This window comes from Aspergillus pseudonomiae (genome assembly GCF_009193645.1).
Source record: "Aspergillus pseudonomiae strain CBS 119388 unplaced genomic scaffold BDV37scaffold_32, whole genome shotgun sequence".
Taxonomy (NCBI): Eukaryota; Fungi; Ascomycota; class Eurotiomycetes; order Eurotiales; family Aspergillaceae; genus Aspergillus; species Aspergillus pseudonomiae.
The window spans coordinates 221,364-241,436 of record NW_022476024.1 but is presented as its reverse complement, the minus strand read 5'-3'; the positions used below and the strand labels follow the sequence as shown (position 1 = coordinate 241,436).

The following is a 20,073-nucleotide window of genomic DNA, read 5'->3' as shown; positions in this document are numbered from 1 at the left end:
GTTCCTCAGCATCCAAAACAAAACCGTATACTCCATGTATGGTCACGTGATCAAATAAATCTTGTCGGGTCCATGTTCTGTGTCTGTTTCTATCATAGCCATACTCCTAGGGTCCGAACATTCTCAACCCAAATAGAGTTTCTGGGTGCTTCTCTGCTTCGTGGAGTCGGTTGATCTTGAAACCCCGTATGTTTTGCGCCGCCTGAGACTGTATACCTCCATACTGAAGAAATTTATCAGTATCGTTTTCTGGAAGTTGATTGGATCGGACGGCTTCAGAATTTCAGGCAGTACGTGTGGTTCATGTCTGGGAAAGCTTCCAGCAGTCCGTACATCTAAGCTTGTGGCTGGTTACCACATCAAATCCGGCAGACTACTGAGGCATGTCCTCAATTTCCGGTGATCGTTCCCCACGCTTCATCCTACCTCAGTCTGCCCAGCCATACACATCTATATTTGGTGGTTCTAGCAGCCAAGATGTTGCAGATCTCCAACCGTACCCGGAATGGCAAGGGGACGCCACTTTTGATTCTGATGACGCCGATGTGTCTATGAAAGATATACCAATGGTTGAGGATGATCATTCCGATGATTCTACCTACAGAGACAGTGACGAAGACGAGTCCGGGTCAGAAGCCGGAGGCTCTCCGCAGAGAGCGCCCCAAAGCACTGCGAATGCCGCCACTATTCACAGTGATATTGATGGCCCACCATCATCTCCTGCATATCGGCCCAATAGATTCCGCGGCGCTGAATCGCAATGGAGAAAGCTGACTGCTGAAGATAGACAGAATGCTGAAGCTTTGGAAACGATTCGGGCTAGAGACCTTGCAGCTCATCTGTACAACGCGTATGCGTTGCGAGTACGGGCCCGTGAGCTAGCAAGGCAAGCTGTCGAAGCTGGCGAATCAGAAGATGAAACCAAATTTTTTGGCCCTCCAAAGCGATGGGCAGCATGGCCCATGTCGGCTACTGAGGTGCCTCGCGGAAACGAGCATGTCCGTAGAGGGGAAGACGAGGCATGGACTTTGAGAATGCGGCCGGATCCTCGTCTAAGTGCCGAGTTAGAGGAATCGCTCATGGCTATAATGCTCAAGGACGCAAAGGAAAAATTCCAGACTAGGCCTTGGGACGACAAGCTTTCCTCTGTACAACAGTGGGCAATGTCTCAAGCCAAGACACAAAATGACACTGCCGCCGATGGGGAACAGGAAAGCGATCTCGATTTACTTGATGAACCCTCACTACGTCCTGTCGTTCAGGCTGACGATGAAAAATCACGACTCCAATTACGACCGCTGACCCGAAATATACTCACCCAATTTGATGACCTACTTATGGCTCTTCATAACGCTCGCAACGGTGGAGGAGGAGCGGACGACAGCTCCGCAAGTGAGTGGCAAACAGATACAGAGAGTATTGCCTCTAGCATCTCATCCCGCAAGAGAAGAGCAGTACAAACTACCGCTGAGCGAAGTCAATCGAGGGGTAGGAAGCGCACGCGCAGGTCATCCACCCGAACTGGGTCAAGCCGTCCACGTTCTCACAGTGGGCATGCATCAAGTGGACGAGCATCTTCCCGGCTCAGCTCACGTTGTCAACCAACATCACAGTACTCAAAGCCGCGGGGACGTTCAACTGGCAGCGACCGCAAAAGGTCGGCAAGTCATATGCGTCTTGGCCTCCGCGACTGGAGCGAAGTATTAGGTATTGCCTCTATGATCGGCTTTCCACCAGCCGTGGTAATGCGTTCTTCACAAAGATGTGCCGCTCTGTTTCGTGAGGATATGGAGTTTCGGGTTTTGCAAGAAGGTACCTTACAGCAAGTTCAGGACGGGAATTCTTCTACATGGATCTACGCGGAAGTTGAGCCCGAGGAACCTGAAGCTTCGCTGCCGCCTCCTTCACCTCCTCGTACCAAACCATCCCTCTCCCGCACGGCTTCTGTGAAGAAGGCTTCTAGCACCCGAGTTACTAGCCCTGCTACCGATCATACTGATGAGGTGACCAAGCGCAAAGGCAAGGGTCAACACCGCAAGCAAGATTTAATATGCCCCATCGGGACGTGTCCTCGGCATATCAATGGGTTCACACGGACATGGAACCTTAACTTGCACATGAAACGCATGCATCCTGGATATCTCCCGAAGAGTACTGACTCAAAATTCAAGTCTTCCACTGTCGGCCTTGCTGGTGATACTGACGGTTAATGGTGTCGAAATTCTGGCATGCCCTTCTATACTCGTAGAACATAGGGTTATCTTCATAATGCAAGTCCAAATGATACTGAGCTACAGCCGTAGCTATCTCCGTACATTCTATATTATCACTATTGTTGTCCTTCCTGGGTTGAGGGTAGCCCTATCATCCAGATTGAACAATCTCAAACAAGGCCCATGATAAGGTAAAATAGATTGTACGGTCCTGTATCGCTGCAAAATCCAGTAAAGTATGATTGGAGGAAGACTCCGGGGCTGCTCAGTATAAGATTTATAATTGGCTCAGGGTGCCGAGGTCTAGATCAACATACCGATATGGTCTTGTATTTACACATCAATTATTCCATAGTAGTTCTTGAGCATCTATATAAGGACAGTCCGATTGTGTCTCTACGAAAGCATCGTAGTAGGAGAAGAAGGGCCAGGAATTCGAGTATATATACATCATCGTGTGTATGATTCTCAAAATAATCGAATCTGCCGTTGTTAGGGGTTACTGGCCCTCTATAGAAGAAATGACGTCGACCCACGTGACGCGGAGCTTCCCCGCTGGACGGCATTACAGGGACCAGCTCGGAGGCATTCTCGACAATGATTAGTCTCCACAGGATGGATTGATTTTGCATTTCCAGTATATAAGTCAGGGTTCAAGGTCTTCCCTGTCCTGCTATATTTTTCAGCTTTCAGCTCTGTGCAGACAACCCGAGAACACCCGTGTTTGACCGTATCCCCAAACTTCTCCGCACCATCTCCTAAGGCGAAGTAAAGGCTGTACACGGAAGTCGGCCTTTTTTTGGAACCTTCTTCGCATTTTGTATTTATAATCGGGCCGAGGGTATTAATTCAGATCATGGACAGACTTCTTCGTCCAGTATCACGGCAATTGCTTAGATCCAGAGCCCGTTATCCATTTACAATCCCACCCCCAGTTTACGCTAAGAGACTATACAGCATGGGCCATACAGTTCCGCAGGTGAGAGAGCCATTGTTGATCAATTGGAAATTTTATGAGAATTTGACTGACGATGATGGGCGCGTAGCTAAAAGACCAATCTCTCTTTATTGAGAAGGCATATGTCAATGGCGAATGGGTAGGGGCTCAGTCAGGGCAAACATTTGAAGTTCACGGTAAGACACTTGAAGTTCAGTAACAGCGGTGACGGTCTTTAATCTCTGTATTTCTTTTAGATCCTGCTACAGGAAAGCTCATCGGAACATGCCCTGAGTTCAATGCGGCCGACACCGAAAAGGCCATCCAGGCTGCCTCAGAGGCATTCCCTAAATTTCGCACAACATTGGCCCGCGAGCGTGCTCGCATGCTGCGCCGGTGGTACCAGTTGATGATCGACAATGCCGAGGATTTGGCAACGCTAATCACTTGGGAGAATGGAAAGCCTCTCGCGGACGCCAAGGGTGAGGTCAACTATGCCGCCGGTTTCTTTGAATGGTTCAGTGAGGAGGCGCCCCGAATTTATGGAGACACTATCCCTTCCTCAGTGGCAGGTAACAGAGTTATGACCCTCAAACAGCCAGTGGGTGTTTGCAGCTTGATCACCCCATGGAACTTCCCGGCAGCAATGATCACTCGGAAGGCTGGGCCAGCGTTGGCAGCAGGCTGCACTGTTGTGGTCAAGACTCCAGGAGAGACCCCATTCACTGCCAATGCGTTGGCAGAATTGGCGCACCGTGCCGGTATCCCTAAGGGCGTTTTTAATATCGTCACTTCCTTGAAGAACACACCAGAGGTGGGTGAAGCGCTGACTACCCACCCAGAAGTTCGCAAGGTTTCCTTCACCGGTTCGACCAATGTGGGCAGGCTCCTGATGAAGCAATCGTCTTCTACCATTAAGAAGGTGTCGTGGGAGCTTGGTGGAAATGCCCCCTTCATTGTCTTCGACGATGTTGAAGACCTTGATGCTGCAGTTGCTGGGGCAATTGCCTCTAAGTTCCGCAGCTCAGGCCAGACATGTGTTTGCGCCAACCGCATCTACGTGCAGAGAGGTGTCTATGACGAATTTGTGAAGCGTTTCGTTGAAAAGGTTAAAGGCTTCAAGATCGGGGCAGGGTTCGAGGAAGGTGTCACACATGGCCCTGTCATCCATGGACGCGCCATCGAGAAGGTCGATGAGCATGTCCGTGATGCCGAATCCAAGGGAGCTAAGGTCGCTGTTGGCGGCAATAAATTGACAGAATTGGGCCCTAACTTCTATGACATGACTGTTCTGACCGAAATGAACAAAGACATGTTGCTTGCCTCTGAAGAGACCTTTGGCCCTGTGGCTGGATTGTTCCCATTCGAAACTGAAAAGGAGGTTGTCGACTTGGCGAACAGTGCCGAGGTTGGCCTGGCTGGTTACTTCTTCAGCGGCAATGTCAAGCGCATCTTCCGGGTTGCAGAGGCCTTGGAGGTGGGAATGGTTGGTGTGAACACTGGCCTCATCAGCGATGTCGCTTCTCCGTAGGTACCACCGTGCTCTTCTGACAAGTCACCAGTGCTAATTGCTTCTAGGTTTGGTGGTGTTAAGCAGAGTGGATTCGGCCGTGAGGGCAGCAAGTACGGCATTGATGAATTCCTCACAATCAAGAGTGTCACCTTTGGCGGCATGGGTGGGCCTTTGCAGTCATAGAGAGGTATATATGACGAACAAAATGAATCCCGTTATGAACCCTCCTTATGCGCATAATCCTACCGGCACTGAAAGAGGCTCAGTGAGTCATGAGAATTGTACAACACACCTTGGTTGGTCTTATGGATAAAAGTCCAGCGAGCAAATACCAAAATTGGAAGGAAAATGAGAAGAAATGCTTAGCTCTAATATACATGCAAACAATACAAGCGCCCATATCCCAATCAAATAAAAGAAACCGTATATCCAGTATATGCACAAAAAGTATCTCTGCCTCCGGTATCAAGAGCTGTCACATCATGTCGTAAGGACGTCGTTTTCAGCTTCTTCCGATATCCATCGAACATGAATGCAGTAGATTGAAATGGTCGTACACTTCTCCCGATTTGCGTTTATTTTCCTTGACGCTGCTTGTGCTTAGGGTTTTTCGAGCTGGGTCTATATTAGCATATGGCACGTCCCTTAAATCACACGGCGGAGAGACTCACCAGATGATATAGACTCTGTTCTTTCTCCGAACGGGCTGTTATTCCAACATTAGCATTCCAATCTCATACAAAGCAGATATCCCACCCCGACTCCCCAAAAGAAGAGCTACGAGGACACAGAACAACCCAATCTCTCATACCTTGCAACCATCGCACAGCCGCTTCACCGACGAGCGGGTCTTCATTCCCCGAACCTGATCCAACTGTTTCACCGTCGACGCGACGCTAACATTGCCAGCCTGCTGCTTTCCGGAGCGCAAAGCCCGAAGACCATTGGTAAGAGACAGGGTCGTTAATTGCGAGAATGACCGTGCAAGGAAACCACCGGCCAGAGGCTTGCGGAGAAACTGGCGGAAGAGACCGGTCGAGGGAGCGATGAGGGAGCGGAAGGACACCATTGTTGTTGGTTGTTGGCGGGTTGGTTGGGAAAATCGGGGCCGCCGGTGTCGTCTGGGTGAGACCTCGCTGGTCTTGGGACTGGTTTATAAGGGCGGGTGGGGTTTGGAGATTTCTCTTGATATCCGCGTTGATGGTTTGATGATATTCGGAGCAAATGTGAGTCGGAGCTTTGGTTGCGCCGGTATTCCGGTATTTGTCGGTGTATTTGGGGGCTTTCATTGGTTGATCGTAGAGGCCAATCACAAGGCTTTGAAGTATACCGACGCATTCAATGGACTGAATGATCTTGCATTCAACCGTGCTTTTCTGATTATTCCCAGAGTCTTCTTTCTCTAATGCACTACTGTTGTCTATATAAATACCTTCCATCTCTCCTCATCTGACTGTTTGCCTTAACATATTCTCATCCTCAAGTGCCCAAGGCCATCATGAGCCTCCATTCGTGGTTAAACCCGGCGCCCTGAAAGAACATCTATATATATAAACCCCTCTTACATATTTCTTTCTTTGAACAACGACCATATACCTATTTGGCTGTTTCAGAGAAGCCAATGATGGATGACAAAAATGTTGGACTACCTAAACAGCCAAGCATGATGCATCCGACATCTGGCCTTTCCAACGTCACACACCAGCCCATCAAGGCCGAGAATCATAGTTCTATGGTCACATATACGTACCCTTTGGTGTACGGGGGTTATACTATATAGAGCCTAATACGCTCGAGGCCTTGTTGAAATTGTACCCCAGGACTACAGCTTTCATACGTCTTGCAGGCCACACGGGGGCTGGAATCCGAAATCAGGGCACCCGGGCTGGGAGGAAGGAGGCGAACCTTGCTTTACACAATAATTGAACTCCCTTCCAGCCTAGGTGGAGGCATTTCTAATCTTGCTCTGGCTCCACCGTTTGGCGTCATAGCCATGGGTGATGATGAGTCCATGGACACTTCGGCGGGCCTAAGATTCGCCTTAAACACATTAGTGTCTGGTGAAACCTGCACAGCACGGATCTACTGCTAATAAAATCCACGTTTAGAATGGCCGACTGGATCAGCCGTGCTGACGAGACGCATTGCGTGATGATTTACTGACTGTACGTCCTGCGACTGATGCTGCGATCAATGCCCTATCTATGCCGATCTTATTGTGGCGTCTCGAAGCTCTAGTCGCAAGTCTAAAGGCTGGAGCTCGCTTTCCTTATACTCGGACACTCAATGGAAAGGCTTTCGCCGACCATAGCCACTATACTGTGGGCAGTAAAAAAACCACGAAGGAAGCATCACACCAGACGAGAAGTTTGTTGGAGGACTCTCAAGGCTAGCGAGAGTCCTAGCGTTGGAAATGTGCGTAGTATGCAAACGCGGTTTGCTTAAAAAGTGTGCCATGTAATTGGAGACATGGTAGAGGCATTGGGCTACAAGGCCGATCTCATTATGGGACAGGTACTAGTCGACTAGGTTTCTGATGCTAACGGAAGCGACTGAGTGAAAACTTTAGCTGGTGATGTCCTTCGTTTGAGAATATGAATAAGTGTCTCACATCTCTCAGTATGAGTGGTACGGAGTTAAAGTGTACCACTAAGCTGTTGATGAGGAGGTAATATATAATAATTTATAGTTACTTGCTCGGCATGAAGCAGTACACCTTTTGTAAAGCCATCATGTAGAATAAGGGAGAACCAAGGTCGTGCGATACAAACAAGAAAAAGGAAAAAGAAGACCAAAAAAAGTCTTGCATTAACTTATGATATGAAAGGCCGTTTAACACCAGCTTAAGATCTATCGATTTTATGCTCCACCCGAACGCCAGACTGGAATTTCAATTGAAATGAGCCCTGATCAATTTTACAACACACAATTCGTAAAGAGTTAGCCCACTTGAGGAGTGGCTCAAGAACGAAGGAAGGTGTGGTAAGTGGACGAGTCGGTATGCTCGCTGAAAGGATAGCCCAGATCCTTTAGGAAGGCCTCCAGGTGGTCCTTCTCAGATGGTGGGCACTGAATGCCAGCAAGCACCTTTCCAACATCACCACCATAGTTACGGTAGTGGAACAAGGTTAGGTTCTGGCTGGGTCGGAGAGTGGTCAGGAATTTGGCCAGAGCACCAGGACGCTCCGGGAACTCAAACATGAACAACCGCTCATCATTCACGTCACAGCGTCCACCCACCAAGAAGCGGACGTGTCTCTTGGCAAGTTCGTCGTCGCTCAAGTCCTTCGCCTTCATACCACCCTTGTCCAGTTCTTCCATGATATGCGCCAGATCCTTTTGTCCAGTAGAGGCAGACAAGGAGATACCCATGAAGACATCGGCCGATTCGTCCCGAGCATAACGGTAGCTGAATGCGGTGACCGCGTGAGGGAGAATAACCTCGACTAGCTTGGCGAAAGAGCCAGGCCGTTCCGGGATGTTCACACTTAAAAGTGCCTCCTTCCGTTCACCCAGGGCAGCACGCTCAGCCACGAATCGTAATCTGTCGAAATCCATGTTCGCACCCGAAGTGATGGCAACCAGCTCCCGGTTAGGGTTAGGGTCGGGATACAAGGAAACATATTTCTTGAGACCAGCCAGGGCCAAGGCGCCTGCCGGCTCGATGATAGACCGGGTGTCCTCAAATGCATCCTTGATCGCGGCGCACGTCTCATCAGTAGAAACCTGGATGACTTCATCAATTACTTCACGAGCCAGTCGGTACGGTTCCTCTCCAACAGCCTTGACAGCAGCACCATCGGCAAACAGGCCCACTTCTTTGAGCAGCACACGAGACCCAGAATCCAAAGACTGGGCCATAGCATTCGCATCATGAGCTTCCACTCCAATTATCTTCACGTGGGGTGCAATGCGCTTAAGGTAGACTCCGATACCAGCAATCAATCCTCCTCCTCCAACAGCACAGAAGACAGCTTCCAGCTTCTCTAAGTTTGCCTGGCGCAATATTTCCATTCCGATGGTTCCTTGGCCGGCGATCACGTAAGGGTCATCGAAGGGAGGAATGCTCGTTAATCCGTGCTGCTTCTCTAAGCGGTGCGCTTCTGCCTTCGCAGCGTCGAAGTCGTCTCCATGGAGAATCACACTTCCACCGAGGCGAGCGACGTTCCGGTGCTTGATAGCCGGGGTGCCAGAGGGCATAACGATGGTTGCTGGGATCTTCAAGTGACGCGCGGAATACGCAACACCCTGCGCATGGTTACCTTTACAATATGTAAGCCACGTATTATATCTATTAGTGGCTTTGGGAATGTCTCACCTGCAGAGCATGCGACAACACCTTTCCAACTCTGCTCATGACTCAGATGTGCCATCTTGTTGTAAGCTCCGCGGAGCTTGAAACTGAACACAGGAAGCAAGTCCTCCCGTTTCAGAAGTACACGACATTCCAAGCGGTTGCTAAGGTTGACTGCGTGATGAAGGGGTGTCTCGGTGATGATGTCGTAAACGCGGGATGTTAGAATCAATCGGAGATACTGCACGGTGGCGGGTGAGTCAGAGATGAACTGTTTTTGCGTTTTACGGAGAATTTAGTTGGGTATCTCACATCTGGGTAGCCATTGGGAAGTAGAAAAGCATCTGGGATACCCCAATTGGGTAGTAATCCCAGCTGCTTTCGTTCTTCCTGTTCTGAGTCAGGCGTGGGCACTGTCGAGTACTCGGTCAAAGCTAGGTTGCTGAACTTCGATGAGACCGGCGTCGCAGCGCCACTTCTAGGAGTTTCTGCAGACATGATGCTGCCCACGTAGAGACAAGTCAGAAATTGATCCTGAGCAGCAAGATAAACCACACAGCCAAAGCGCGGACAAAGAACTGGAACCGAAGTTGCAGATGATGGGCAAAGGAACACTTATCTTGGCGGTGGGGAGATAAAATTCCGTGATCGGAGCAGATGAGGTTATGTCAGCAACCCTCATCCCCAGCCCTAAGTCCTTCCGGCCCCGCCGCGGAGTAGGAGTATATCTCCATCCATACTTTGATAGACATGTAGAGAACACTCTCTGGTGATGACGAAGGAAAATACACCGCGCTGACATGTCGCTAGCGTACGAAGCGATCGAAACAGAAGTTGCAGTGGCTCCTTTCGCCCAACTAGCCGGCGTCCCAGGCGCTGTATTAATATCTATATAACTGTCAGAGGGACTGGGGATCATACGGTCTCTGGCCCACCGGTGAACGAATCGATGTCTGTTATAACTCTGGTGATATATGTATAGGGGTCATACTGCTATCTTGCTCAATAGGTACATCTAACTAGGCCTATTTCCTATCGTTCACCTCTCGCAGTTCAATCTCCGCAGTATTGTGGTAGCCCATTCTTCAAGGTACCCTACGTATGGCATGGAGTAAGAACTAGAATATACAATGCAAGAAACAGGCATCTTCTGGGATACGAAAGCCGATTGAAGTCATCAAGTAGCTTCATTTCTTCATCCGTAGTCGTCTATTCAAATGGGTCCATCTCCGATATGCGATCAAGAGTAGATGTATCGTATGATGATGTATGGTACGGTATGAAAATTACTCAAGTCGCAAGGTTTGCGACGTCATGTTTCCTTTTCAGATAAAACAACCACTTTGATATCTTCTTCACCTGCCACTCAAGTGGGCAATCCAAAGAACGTCCAGATAAGGTGTGTACTGGGTACCTGAACCCTGGTTTTAACTCGGTTGACCATCTCAAAGAGTGCCACTTTGAAACTCATTCGGAGCATCAGACTTCCAAAGGATCACCACCTTTCCGGTTCTCCGCTTCGCAATATTCACATCCTCTAATCCCTTCTCAAATTTGTCTTTCTCCCACGCGATATCCTTACATTTAAAAAGACAAAAATGAGTAGCGACCCTGTTCCATCTTCATTTGAGGGCAGCCCGTACGTACCCGGACCACCCTCTATAATTCGCGCAAGGAGCGCAGGGAACGAGCATTAACTTGGATGGGTATCTAGTCAGTTCGAGGAGGAAACTTCCTTGCAGAAGTTCCGTAGACGTCTCAAGGAGGAACCCCTGATTCCGCTTGGTAAGGAATGATTCTTCCATGCTCCAATTTTACCTAAAAGGACCACGCTAATCCGACTTTGAATTGCAGGATGCGCAGCTACCAGTTATGCTCTCTACCGCGCCTACCGATCGATGAAGGCCGGTGACTCGGTCGAAATGAACCGGATGTTCCGTGCCCGTATCTATGCCCAGTTCTTCACCCTTATTGCCGTCGTTGTCGGAGGCATGTACTTCAAAACGGAGCGACAGCAGCGCAAAGAATTCGAGCAGATGGTGGAAGAGCGCAAGAGCCAGGAGAAGCGGGATGCCTGGCTGCGTGAGCTGGAGATCCGTGACAAAGAGGATAAGGACTGGCGGCAACGTCATGCGGCTATGGAAACCGCTGCCGCGGAGGCAGGAAAGAAGGCTGCTTCTAAGCCTGTTGCTGAGCATGATGCTGCTCGCTCCGCTATCGAGCGCTCTGAGGAGAAGTCCATTGGTGTGTTAGATGCAGTGAAGGAGTTGTTGTCGAGGAGGAACTAGGGCAAGGGTAACATTGTACGATCTCTTAGGTGGACGACTTTGAATTGAATTTGGGTATCATATTGTACATATATACATTCAGAACTTGTTATGCATAGGATATTCTCATCTCCAACACTTCATCTCCGAGGCTCCATATAGGCACACTATACATTGCATCTAGGCCCATCGCCCTGCATGTTGTGCACGTGCCGATGCATTCATTTAAAACGCATGGGCCTCAAGCTAATATTCAAAACCGGAATCTGGAAATAGTCACAGGCGAATTAGTGAGAGGCTTGCTCATCGATATACCGTCTCATCATCTCAAATTCCGATTTCCCTGTCTGTGCGCGGTTAGAAGCATGTCGGATCTATAAATGCGCAAAGCCATACCGAAAGCAAATACCGTATATGTTGCTAGCAAAGATTAGTTAGTCACAGGCCAAACTACCAAACAGCATATTGTGCATACCAAATCCGTTATATTACGATGACGCTCAAACTCTTGGCGAGCGTAGCTGCGCAATTCGTCCCGTGTCGACGATTTGGGGATTTCTTGGACAAGCCAGTCAGCAACTGATGCTAGTTCAGTGATAAACCGGACAATCTTACTATGTAATGCTCGAGTAACCTCCCTCCAGAACCCGAGGACTCGCTGTCTTTGGATGAACTACTTAAGATGTCAACAATGTACAAAGGAAATTGAAATCATATAGTCATGAGCTACTGACATGGTCCAAACTCATTGCCGGCTTCCTAAGCTTCGACGGCTGGCCGCGGGATACGGCAGCGAGCAAATTCAAAGATGGCCGCATTTTAGTGACTGTCTAGAGCATATAAGAAGGGCCAGTGAAAAGCAAGTAATAATAAATGATCCTATTGATCAACACATCCCACAAGTGATAGTTACATGGGTTCACGATGATAAATTGATACTAGATGAAGATCGGTGGCAAAATCCAAGGCGGTCAGGAAGGAGCAGTATTGTCATGAAATGCAATGAATGGATACATACCGTACCTGCCTGGATGAGCATTATGTTTTGATGGCCGTTGAGTGGCCAATCAACTGATCATCACGTGAGGCGTTCCTGGCTTCCCCGAACTTTTTTTCGGCGCCGACGAAAAGATCGCGACTCTTGGGATCCCCAAGCATCAGCATTTCCGTGTGGGTGGACAATAGTCATGAGGTGTCCTTCTCTTGCGCGGTTGCCATACCGTGCCGTTTCTGGCTTGCCCAGATCTGCCGTTCGTCTCCAGTCTCAGAACTTCCTTACCAGAAGATGCGCGTCGACGGCCGTTCTCCGTTCACCCACTGCTGCCCCGGCTTATCAGTCTATCCTGAACAGACACCTCCAGCAAAGGAGATATGCCTCAGGTACTGCCGCTGCTGTGTAAGTGCTTTCATTGGCATAAGTTTCTATCGTTACTTAGTTTTGACCCAATTGCTAACTATTCAATTCTTATTGTATAGTCTTGAAGCCGCTGCCTCCGACAACTTGTCTCAGGAGGCGATCATTGAGAACCTTGACCCTGTTGAGGCAGAACGGCTGTCCAGAGTCCGGAATATCGGTATTGCTGTAAGATAATTCGAGAACCTCCGTCAGATCCAACGCATTCTAACGTTCTTCCGTTATAGGCGCACATCGACAGCGGCAAGACTACATGTACCGAACGTGTCCTTTTCTACACCGGCCGTATCAAGGCAATTCACGAGGTTCGTGGAGGTGACAAGGTTGGCGCTAAGATGGACTCCATGGACTTGGAGCGTGAAAAGGGTATCACCATCCAATCCGCTGCTACATTCTGTGACTGGGTGAAGAAGGATGAGGATGGCAAGGAAACCAAGTACCATTTTAACTTGATCGATACACCTGGACATATCGATTTCACTATCGAAGTTGAAAGAGCCCTGCGTGTCCTCGATGGAGCGGTCATGATCCTGTGTGCTGTTTCAGGCGTCCAATCCCAGACCATTACCGTCGATCGACAGATGAGACGTTACAACGTGCCCAGAATCTCCTTCGTCAACAAGATGGACCGTATGGGAGCCAATCCGTTTAAGGCTGTCGACCAGATCAACAACAAGCTCAAGATCCCCGCCGCCGCGGTCCAGGTGCCTATCGGTGCTGAGGACGAGTTTGAGGGTGTGGTCGATTTGATCCGCATGAAGGCGATTTACAACAGGGGACCTAGCGGTGAGGAGCTTTTTGAGACGGAGGAAATCCCTGAGAAAGTCAAGAACATTGCAGAGGAAAGGCGGAGGAAGCTCATCGAAACTCTCGCTGACGTGGATGATGAGATTGCTGAGCTCTTTATTCTTGAAGAAGAGCCTACCGAGCAGCAGTTGAAGGCTGCAATCCGCCGCGCTACCATTGGCCTGAAGTTCACTCCAGTCTTCATGGGCTCTGCTTTGGCGAACAAGTCCGTGCAGCCTATGCTGGACGGTGTTGTTGACTACCTCCCCAACCCTGCGGAGGTGCAAAACCTTGCCCTTGACAAGAAGCGTGATGAGGCCTCGGTGAAACTTGTCCCCTACCAGTCCCTTCCAATGGTTGGCCTTGCTTTCAAGCTGGAAGAAAGCAACTTCGGCCAGTTGACATATATTCGTGTATACCAAGGAACCCTCCGTAAGGGTGCCAATGTCTTCAATGCCCGTAACGATAAGAAGATCAAGATTCCTCGCATTGTCCGCATGCATTCCAATGAGATGGAGGAAGTTAATGAGGTCGGTGCTGGTGAAATCTGCGCCGTCTTTGGTGTTGACTGTGCTTCTGGTGATACTTTCACTGATGGACAACTTGGCTATACCATGTCTTCTATGTTCGTTCCTGAGCCTGTCATCTCTCTTTCGATCAAGCCCAAGAACAACAAGGATGCTGCTAAGTTCTCGAAAGCTATGGCTCGTTTCCAGAGAGAAGATCCCACCTTCCGGGTGACCTACGATGTCGAGAGTGAACAGACTCTTATTTCCGGAATGGGAGAACTGCATCTTGATATTTACGTGGAGCGCATGCGTCGTGAATACAGTGTTGACTGTGAGACTGGCCCACCGCAGGTCGCATACCGCGAGACCCTCGGCAACCGGGTTGAGTTCGACCATCTGCTCAAGAAGCAATCGGGAGGTCCTGGAGACTACGCCCGTGTGGTTGGTTGGATGGAGCCAACCGGCAAGCTTGATGACAACGTCTTTGAGGAGCAAATTGTTGGTGGAAGTATCTCTGAGAAGTTCTTGTTCGCTTGTGAGAAGGGTTTCCATCTAGCTTGCGAGAGGGGACCTCTTATCGGCCACAAGGTGCTTGGTAGCAAGATGGTTATCAATGATGGTGCCACCCACATGACCGATTCCTCTGAAATGTCTTTCAAGAATGCCACCCAACAGGCCTTCCGTAAGGCATTCATGGAGAGCAACCCATCTGTTCTTGAGCCAATGATGAAGACTGTTGTGACTGCGCCCGCTGAGTTCCAGGGTGATGTCATCTCCCTTTTGAACAAGCGCAATGCCACCATCAACGATTCCGAAGTCGGCGTTGATGAGTTCACTGTGTACGCTGACTGCAGTCTGAACGGCATGTTCGGCTTCAGCAGCAACCTGCGTGCGGCCACTCAGGGTAAGGGTGAATACACCATGGAATTCAGCCACTACGAGAAGTGCCCTCCTCAGGTCCAGAAGGAACTGATCGCGAAGTACCTCAAGGCGCAGGCCGACCGCCACAAGAAATAAACCTCTTACGGCTAGACCTAGAGTTTCTGACATGTTTTACTACCGGAGTTGTTTTTGAGCGTCTCCTTATCCTATATTCCTCGGCCAGCTTACGTTCTTCAAGGAGTGCTCGGATGGAGGCGAGGTTTTCTTTTACCATCTTTTTCATTAATTGTGTCATGTATTATATACAATTTAGACCCTGTGGGCTTACGAAGATATTATTTTAAAAATCAATTTGGAGCGGGATTAAAACAATGTTCGTTATCTATTGTACTTTGGGTGGTTTTACTGGCTGTACATATATCTTTTTGGGTCTTTCCATCTCCTCTCACATACTTTCTGAATACAAGGCATGAATCATGTATTCTTATCTATATCTTCACAGCATTATATATAGGCAATGGATCCCATAGAAGACATGTTTCACTGTGTGGAGGTTACCAGGCTGGGGACTGGCGTTCTATAGCGCACCCTCACTGCTCGAAAGCCCTAAGCACAGCAAGAGCAGCAACGGAGAATGTCGCAACGCGATTATGACCTGTGTTAAGTTAGCCTCTACTCTCGTTCTGAAAGGGTAGCACGATATGGACATACCACCGTACGGCACACGCTCCCATCTAACACTTTTAACCACACCGGCGTTCTTGCTAGATCTGTTCTCCCAGATGAGCACTTCATTCTGACTTTTTGGGTCCTTCCTCTCGTGCACAATGCGCCCAGGAGCATCCTTATCGTTCTCCCCTGTCGCAGCCACCCAAACGCGACGTCCCTCGTACCATGGGATCTCTGCATCGTTATACGCATGCACAATGGTAAGATCCAGCTCCTTATCCGCATAACCAGCAGCCGAGTCGTTCTGAGCTGTCGGCCCAACTCCGGTTAACCGCGCCACTCGCGCGGCGGTATCCCAACGATCAATGACGTGGCTCTTGGTCCAGTTCTTCACACGAGGATAGCCAACAAGAGGGGAGAGGATCGGAGGCGTGAGACCCTTGAGACTGTAAGTATCAAGGAGACTTGGTACATTACTAAATGATGCGACGAGAATCACACCAGCGAAGGGTTCAGGGTCTTTGATGGCAGGCTGGATGGCAGTTGGGTCGGGAGATCCGAATGCAAAACGCTCAGCTACTGCTGCACTGACGGCTGTTCCGAGGCTCTGACCTGTGATGACGATTCGAGATGGGGGAATGTTCAATGTGCTGGAGGTGAGGAAGTTGAGCAGGGCGACTCCATCGGTGATTAGGCCTTCTTCTGTGGGGGATCCGGTGGATATGCCGAAGCCGCGGTAGTCCATGGCGAAGACATGGATTGGGTTGGAGGGTGTCGACAGGCCCAGAAGCATGCGATAGGTTTCCGGGCGTTGAGCCGAGCCGATGTGAGCGGCATTGCCATGGACTGGACGGAATGGTTTAGCTTATAAATTCTGGGCTTTTAATAGGGTAGACGTACAAGCGACTACGACCCTGGCATTAGGGTCATTTGCCAGCAGTTCGTAGGCGGGGGTTTTTGTATAGTCACCCGCTGGACCGGAGGGCTCATTTGCATTCAATTTCTCTTCGTGCTCCCGACAGAGGTGGGGAGGGAGCAGATGCCACGCGTAGAGGGTCTCATTATCAGGCGTCACCAGATTGAATGGCTGGACCTGTGTCTCTACTGACGTTAATGGACTTCTTGCACGGTTTGTCATCTAAAAGTATGAGGACGTAACATACTCAGAAAACCGAAAGATTCAACCTGGTTGACATCTTCCCAGAGAGCTGGATTGACCTTGTGAGCATAGAGGGCACTATACCAAGACTGTAAGCGACGGAAGCACTGCAAACTTGAAGGGAAAGTTTCAAAGAGCTTACAATCTTTGAACAGTTGGAAACGTCAAGGTAAAGATTATGCTCACGTAGACAAGACCGCCGGCAGCCAGCGACCAGTAGGCCTTTTTGAAGATGGACTGAAGTTCAACCATCGTTGCACTACTCCTTCATTGATGTTGTTGATAGTAGAAAATGTTATGTCAATTATCGGAATTAAGAGAGAGATAAGCTCTTATCGCACACCGCTTTCTTGACCGCCTTCTGAAAAACGCGATCTGATCGGTTTGGTATGAATAAGTCTGTTTGTTTGTTCATCATACATCAGGACATAATACAACAGCTAAAAGTACAATTATCGAATACCAAATCGCCGCTGATAGCAGAATTAAAACAGCCTGCTATGCGAACCTCAATGGTTTATAGACCCATCGGTACAAGTCCAGTAGGTGGACCATAAAAATCCTTCAGTTCCTCTTCCTCGTCTTCCTCAACGGGCTCCTCTCTGTTCTCAGTGTCTGATTCATCATCAACCGCTCTACCCTTAGAGAGCCGGCTGCGGTTTGCAGGGACTGGCGTTCCGCTTTTCTTCTTATCCTCTACATCATGCTCGTCGCCTGCTTCTTCGCGTGGTAGACGGAATGCAAGGAACCCATCGGGAGCGCGCTCTGCCCGGTCCATGATTTCATTCATGTACTTGCGCACTTCATCGGGAGGCTTCACCACTCGGGATAAAGGCTCGAGGACTTTAGCGTTGGGGCTGTGAATGCGGAATGTAACAGGTTGGTAGTACTCTTTCAAGTTGGAAGCCTTAGCCGCAGCTTCGGGTTTGTCTTTAGGTTGAGGCTTGTTCGACTCATCTTGACTTGGTGTGGTGGCTTGCGGGGCTTTTGGGTCAACTTGACCGCCAGCTGGCTTTTCCTCTTCGGTTGGGGTCGGTTTACTATCAGTAGCGGCAGTCTGACTGGTAAGAGGCTGCGCATTACTCTCCCCTTTCTCCTTCTCCTTGTCCTCTAACTTTTCGCCTTCTTTGCCTTTGCCTTTATCCTTCTCTTTATCTTTGTCTTTACCCTTGTCTCCCTTCTTCGATCTTGACGCCGACTTGCCTTTAGTTCGCGAGTTTGCCACCTCTGATGCTGTCTCTATAGGGAAGGGGGTATTCGGATCCACCTTTCTAACAAGTAAGAAAGATGCAAGAACAGTGTTCCCGTCTGGAAGCCACTCCAATATAGTATACTCTGGAAACAGGTAACGATCTCCAGAGCCAGCATGACCCGAAGTGCTACTTCCATACGGTGTTAAGGGCGATGTGAATTCGAAAACAACCGATTTGTAATTCAGTCTCGGGGGTGGTGGCGGGGGAGCTGGTCGATAGTAGGGAGCTGGAGATCCGTACTGCGGAGGCCGTGACTGAATCGCAGGCGGGTGGCCCTGATACGATGGCTGCTGATAAGGTGGGTATGGAGGCCCTGGTCGCGATCCAGCGGATTGGTTCTGCGGAGGTGCCATAGGCCGCACCGCAGGACTCTGTTGCTTAGCGTTTGCGGACGGTTCTGCAGTAGGCGAGAGCTGAGCCGCTGCAACTCCAGGCTCTTGTTTGACTTGTGGCGTTATACTGGGCTTCTGTGAAGGAGTTTGGGACTGGTTCGGTGCACTTGCGTTAGGGGTCTGAGGCGCAGAAACTACTGACGGCGGTGGTTTAGGTACATGGACCTCAACTCGTGGGTAAGGCTGCTCCTGTGACCGTTGTTGTGCTGGTTGTTGTGATGGCGTGCTAGGCTTCTTTTGTTGTTGATTCTGTTGCTGGCTTGGCTGCTGCAGAGGCTGTGGAGGCTGTGGAGGCTGTGGAGGCTTTTGGGATGGCGGTGGTGGTTGAGGTGTCTGTTGCGGTGTCCGGGGCGATGCCTGTGGCTGATTAGGTGTTGGTGGATGGGACTGCTGTTGCTGTTGCTGTTGCTGTCTTTGCTGTTGTTGCTCTCTTGCGCGAATAATTGCATTTAGCTCATCGATGTGAGCCTGGAAAGCACGAAGCTGTTCTTGAGACGCTTTGCTCGAGGCGACCACTCTCATCAACGCCTTCAGATCCGGGTCCGAGGCAGCTCGTGTAGCAAGCATCTGAATCACTGGGTCCGGACTAGGCTTTGGAGGCTGGGCCTGTGGATGCTGCGATGGTGACGGCCGTTGGGCCGATTGAGATGGACGTTGAGGAGGAGGTTGGTTGGGTGTTCTGGCATGGTGTGGAGGTGGTGGATGATTGCCCTGCTGATAGGTGGGCTGAGGGGACGCCGAGTGGGCGGGCGGATTTTGAGGGGGGTGTTGTCGTGCATGTTGAGGAGTAGGATAGGGTTGGTATTGCTGGAAATTATTAGGGTGACCGTAGTGAACCATCGGCCGCTGAGGGGGCGTGTATTGAATTGGCGGTGGCGCATTGGGGTCTTTGACGGTGTACAGCATAGCATCGAAAAGATGAGGACCGACAGCAATATTACAAGGGCCGACCTTTGACATAGATTCCTTGGGAGGGTTTTTACCCTCAATTTGCTCTCGTTTGGTCTTCTTTGGTTTCGTCCAGTATCGCACGAGGATGCCGTCGCTGAGCCATTTCTTTTTTGATCGTTCCAACGAAGCTAGGAGAACCGCACTATAACCAGGTCAGGCACCATCACCTTTTTTATCACATACACCTAGCTCCCAAAACCATACCTTTCCGCATATGACTGGTACTCCTTCGCGGACAGCGTCTCCAGCTGGGGTGATGGTACAGTTGGGAGACCCTCCCCATCTTTGATTTTTGTTGGCAGGGGATTTTCGACAACCTCGACAGGGGGAGGAGGCGGGGTTGGAGTCGGGGGCGCGGCAGCAGTCGAGGCCCGTTTCTTTGACGATGATGGTGTAGATTGTGATTGAGAGGGTGCTTCGGAGGCTCGTCTTTTCGACGCCGGTTCGCGGCGTTCGCGAGCGGAAAGCCTGCGTTTTTCGGCCATGAAGGCAATGAATAATGATTAAGAATGAGGGATGCAGTTATATAGGCCACAGTGAGAGATGAAAATCATCTCGACAAAATACCGTGGTGCCAAAAGCGTAAGTGAAGAAGAGGAAAGACGCGATTTATTTAAGTTGCGGAGAGAAAAGAAACGCGGGAGCGAAATTTGGGTCGATCACTTATCAATTTATGCGAGTCCAATGACCTTCCGGACTGGTTCGACATCATGCATTCAATTCATTCTAAACAACTAAATAAAATGCAAATCTAAAAGCAGACAGAGAAAATACAGCGGCCTTGTGCCACTATTTCCACTCCTGGAGGAACTTTAATTAATCTCAGAAATGCCT

At 49.7% G+C, this 20,073-nt stretch overlaps 9 protein-coding genes across 9 annotated transcripts; 4 read left to right on the top strand and 5 right to left on the bottom strand.

Annotated features, from left to right (window-relative positions):
* Nucleotides 1–143: 143 nt before the first annotated feature.
* On the top strand, nucleotides 144–2,210 carry BDV37DRAFT_294094 (uncharacterized protein; the record flags this gene model as incomplete). Its single annotated transcript, XM_032089572.1, has 1 exon — nucleotides 144–2,210. The coding sequence occupies exon 1, from the start codon at nucleotides 384–386 to the stop codon at nucleotides 2,208–2,210; it is 1,827 nt and encodes a 608-aa protein (XP_031941570.1). The 5' UTR covers nucleotides 144–383.
* Nucleotides 2,211–2,957: 747 nt separating this feature from the next.
* On the top strand, nucleotides 2,958–5,336 carry BDV37DRAFT_117211 (NAD-dependent succinate-semialdehyde dehydrogenase). Its single transcript, XM_032078508.1, has 4 exons — nucleotides 2,958–3,192; nucleotides 3,260–3,347; nucleotides 3,408–4,677; nucleotides 4,729–5,336. The coding sequence occupies exons 1-4, from the start codon at nucleotides 3,070–3,072 to the stop codon at nucleotides 4,844–4,846; spliced, it is 1,599 nt and encodes a 532-aa protein (XP_031941569.1). The 5' UTR covers nucleotides 2,958–3,069; the 3' UTR covers nucleotides 4,847–5,336.
* BDV37DRAFT_283055 (50S ribosomal protein L36) lies at nucleotides 5,239–5,732 on the bottom strand (the record flags this gene model as incomplete). The annotated part of the gene is made up of 3 exons (XM_032087204.1): nucleotides 5,239–5,278; nucleotides 5,335–5,369; nucleotides 5,475–5,732. The coding sequence occupies 3 exons, from the start codon at nucleotides 5,730–5,732 to the stop codon at nucleotides 5,239–5,241; spliced, it is 333 nt and encodes a 110-aa protein (XP_031941568.1).
* Nucleotides 5,733–7,222: 1,490 nt separating this feature from the next.
* On the bottom strand, nucleotides 7,223–9,778 carry BDV37DRAFT_248010 (threonine dehydratase, biosynthetic). Its single transcript, XM_032081942.1, has 3 exons — nucleotides 9,270–9,778; nucleotides 8,982–9,198; nucleotides 7,223–8,925 (listed from the first exon to the last, which is right to left on the bottom strand). Exons 1-3 carry the CDS (start codon nucleotides 9,453–9,455, stop codon nucleotides 7,625–7,627), a joined length of 1,704 nt encoding a protein of 567 aa, XP_031941567.1. The 5' UTR covers nucleotides 9,456–9,778; the 3' UTR covers nucleotides 7,223–7,624.
* Nucleotides 9,779–10,305: 527 nt separating this feature from the next.
* Nucleotides 10,306–11,362, top strand: rcf1 (respiratory supercomplex assembly factor RCF1). Its single transcript, XM_032081941.1, has 4 exons — nucleotides 10,306–10,356; nucleotides 10,409–10,596; nucleotides 10,672–10,742; nucleotides 10,812–11,362. Exons 2-4 carry the CDS (start codon nucleotides 10,556–10,558, stop codon nucleotides 11,243–11,245), a joined length of 546 nt encoding a protein of 181 aa, XP_031941566.1. The 5' UTR covers nucleotides 10,306–10,356; nucleotides 10,409–10,555; the 3' UTR covers nucleotides 11,246–11,362.
* BDV37DRAFT_248004 (LYR motif-containing protein 2) lies at nucleotides 11,363–12,115 on the bottom strand. The gene is made up of 5 exons (XM_032081940.1): nucleotides 11,959–12,115; nucleotides 11,840–11,897; nucleotides 11,700–11,782; nucleotides 11,621–11,644; nucleotides 11,363–11,571 (listed from the first exon to the last, which is right to left on the bottom strand). Exons 1-5 carry the CDS (start codon nucleotides 12,040–12,042, stop codon nucleotides 11,512–11,514), a joined length of 309 nt encoding a protein of 102 aa, XP_031941565.1. The 5' UTR covers nucleotides 12,043–12,115; the 3' UTR covers nucleotides 11,363–11,511.
* Nucleotides 12,116–12,356: 241 nt separating this feature from the next.
* On the top strand, nucleotides 12,357–15,471 carry BDV37DRAFT_117145 (elongation factor G). Its single transcript, XM_032078506.1, has 3 exons — nucleotides 12,357–12,620; nucleotides 12,701–12,806; nucleotides 12,866–15,471. Exons 1-3 carry the CDS (start codon nucleotides 12,412–12,414, stop codon nucleotides 14,948–14,950), a joined length of 2,400 nt encoding a protein of 799 aa, XP_031941564.1. The 5' UTR covers nucleotides 12,357–12,411; the 3' UTR covers nucleotides 14,951–15,471.
* Nucleotides 15,325–17,027, bottom strand: BDV37DRAFT_117152 (alpha/beta hydrolase). The gene is made up of 5 exons (XM_032078507.1): nucleotides 16,786–17,027; nucleotides 16,648–16,721; nucleotides 16,385–16,585; nucleotides 15,527–16,330; nucleotides 15,325–15,470 (listed from the first exon to the last, which is right to left on the bottom strand). Exons 1-5 carry the CDS (start codon nucleotides 16,893–16,895, stop codon nucleotides 15,406–15,408), a joined length of 1,254 nt encoding a protein of 417 aa, XP_031941563.1. The 5' UTR covers nucleotides 16,896–17,027; the 3' UTR covers nucleotides 15,325–15,405.
* Nucleotides 17,028–17,160: 133 nt separating this feature from the next.
* On the bottom strand, nucleotides 17,161–19,724 carry BDV37DRAFT_283049 (uncharacterized protein; the record flags this gene model as incomplete). Its single annotated transcript, XM_032087203.1, has 2 exons — nucleotides 17,161–19,381; nucleotides 19,444–19,724. The coding sequence occupies 2 exons, from the start codon at nucleotides 19,722–19,724 to the stop codon at nucleotides 17,161–17,163; spliced, it is 2,502 nt and encodes an 833-aa protein (XP_031941562.1).
* Nucleotides 19,725–20,073: the final 349 nt, after the last annotated feature.

What these genes read in the sequence shown, in the direction of transcription:
- BDV37DRAFT_117211 (XM_032078508.1), top strand. Translation starts at nt 3,070, where the DNA reads ATGGACAGACTTCTTCGTCCAGTATCACGGCAATTGCTTAGATCCAGA. An exon ending in TGGGCCATACAGTTCCGCAG is followed by an intron (nt 3,193 to 3,259) that starts GTGAGAGAGCCA and finishes ATGGGCGCGTAG; the next exon opens with CTAAAAGACCAATCTCTCTT. An exon ending in GCAAACATTTGAAGTTCACG is followed by an intron (nt 3,348 to 3,407) that starts GTAAGACACTTG and finishes TATTTCTTTTAG; the next exon opens with ATCCTGCTACAGGAAAGCTC.
- BDV37DRAFT_248010 (XM_032081942.1), bottom strand. Translation starts at nt 9,455, where the DNA reads ATGTCTGCAGAAACTCCTAGAAGTGGCGCTGCGACGCCGGTCTCATCG. An exon ending in TTCCCAATGGCTACCCAGAT is followed by an intron (nt 9,199 to 9,269) that starts GTGAGATACCCA and finishes GCCACCGTGCAG; the next exon opens with TATCTCCGATTGATTCTAAC. An exon ending in TGTTGTCGCATGCTCTGCAG is followed by an intron (nt 8,926 to 8,981) that starts GTGAGACATTCC and finishes CATATTGTAAAG; the next exon opens with GTAACCATGCGCAGGGTGTT.
- rcf1 (XM_032081941.1), top strand. Translation starts at nt 10,556, where the DNA reads ATGAGTAGCGACCCTGTTCCATCTTCATTTGAGGGCAGCCC. An exon ending in TCTTCATTTGAGGGCAGCCC is followed by an intron (nt 10,597 to 10,671) that starts GTACGTACCCGG and finishes ATGGGTATCTAG; the next exon opens with TCAGTTCGAGGAGGAAACTT. An exon ending in GGAACCCCTGATTCCGCTTG is followed by an intron (nt 10,743 to 10,811) that starts GTAAGGAATGAT and finishes TTTGAATTGCAG; the next exon opens with GATGCGCAGCTACCAGTTAT.
- BDV37DRAFT_248004 (XM_032081940.1), bottom strand. Translation starts at nt 12,042, where the DNA reads ATGCGGCCATCTTTGAATTTGCTCGCTGCCGTATCCCGCGGCCAGCCG. An exon ending in CGGCAATGAGTTTGGACCAT is followed by an intron (nt 11,898 to 11,958) that starts GTCAGTAGCTCA and finishes CATCTTAAGTAG; the next exon opens with TTCATCCAAAGACAGCGAGT. An exon ending in ATATACGGTATTTGCTTTCG is followed by an intron (nt 11,572 to 11,620) that starts GTATGGCTTTGC and finishes AACCGCGCACAG; the next exon opens with ACAGGGAAATCGGAATTTGA.
- BDV37DRAFT_117145 (XM_032078506.1), top strand. Translation starts at nt 12,412, where the DNA reads ATGAGGTGTCCTTCTCTTGCGCGGTTGCCATACCGTGCCGTTTCTGGC. An exon ending in TCAGGTACTGCCGCTGCTGT is followed by an intron (nt 12,621 to 12,700) that starts GTAAGTGCTTTC and finishes CTTATTGTATAG; the next exon opens with TCTTGAAGCCGCTGCCTCCG. An exon ending in TCCGGAATATCGGTATTGCT is followed by an intron (nt 12,807 to 12,865) that starts GTAAGATAATTC and finishes CTTCCGTTATAG; the next exon opens with GCGCACATCGACAGCGGCAA.
- BDV37DRAFT_117152 (XM_032078507.1), bottom strand. Translation starts at nt 16,895, where the DNA reads ATGGTTGAACTTCAGTCCATCTTCAAAAAGGCCTACTGGTCGCTGGCT. An exon ending in TGAATCTTTCGGTTTTCTGA is followed by an intron (nt 16,586 to 16,647) that starts GTATGTTACGTC and finishes TAACGTCAGTAG; the next exon opens with AGACACAGGTCCAGCCATTC. An exon ending in TGCCAGGGTCGTAGTCGCTT is followed by an intron (nt 16,331 to 16,384) that starts GTACGTCTACCC and finishes CATTCCGTCCAG; the next exon opens with TCCATGGCAATGCCGCTCAC.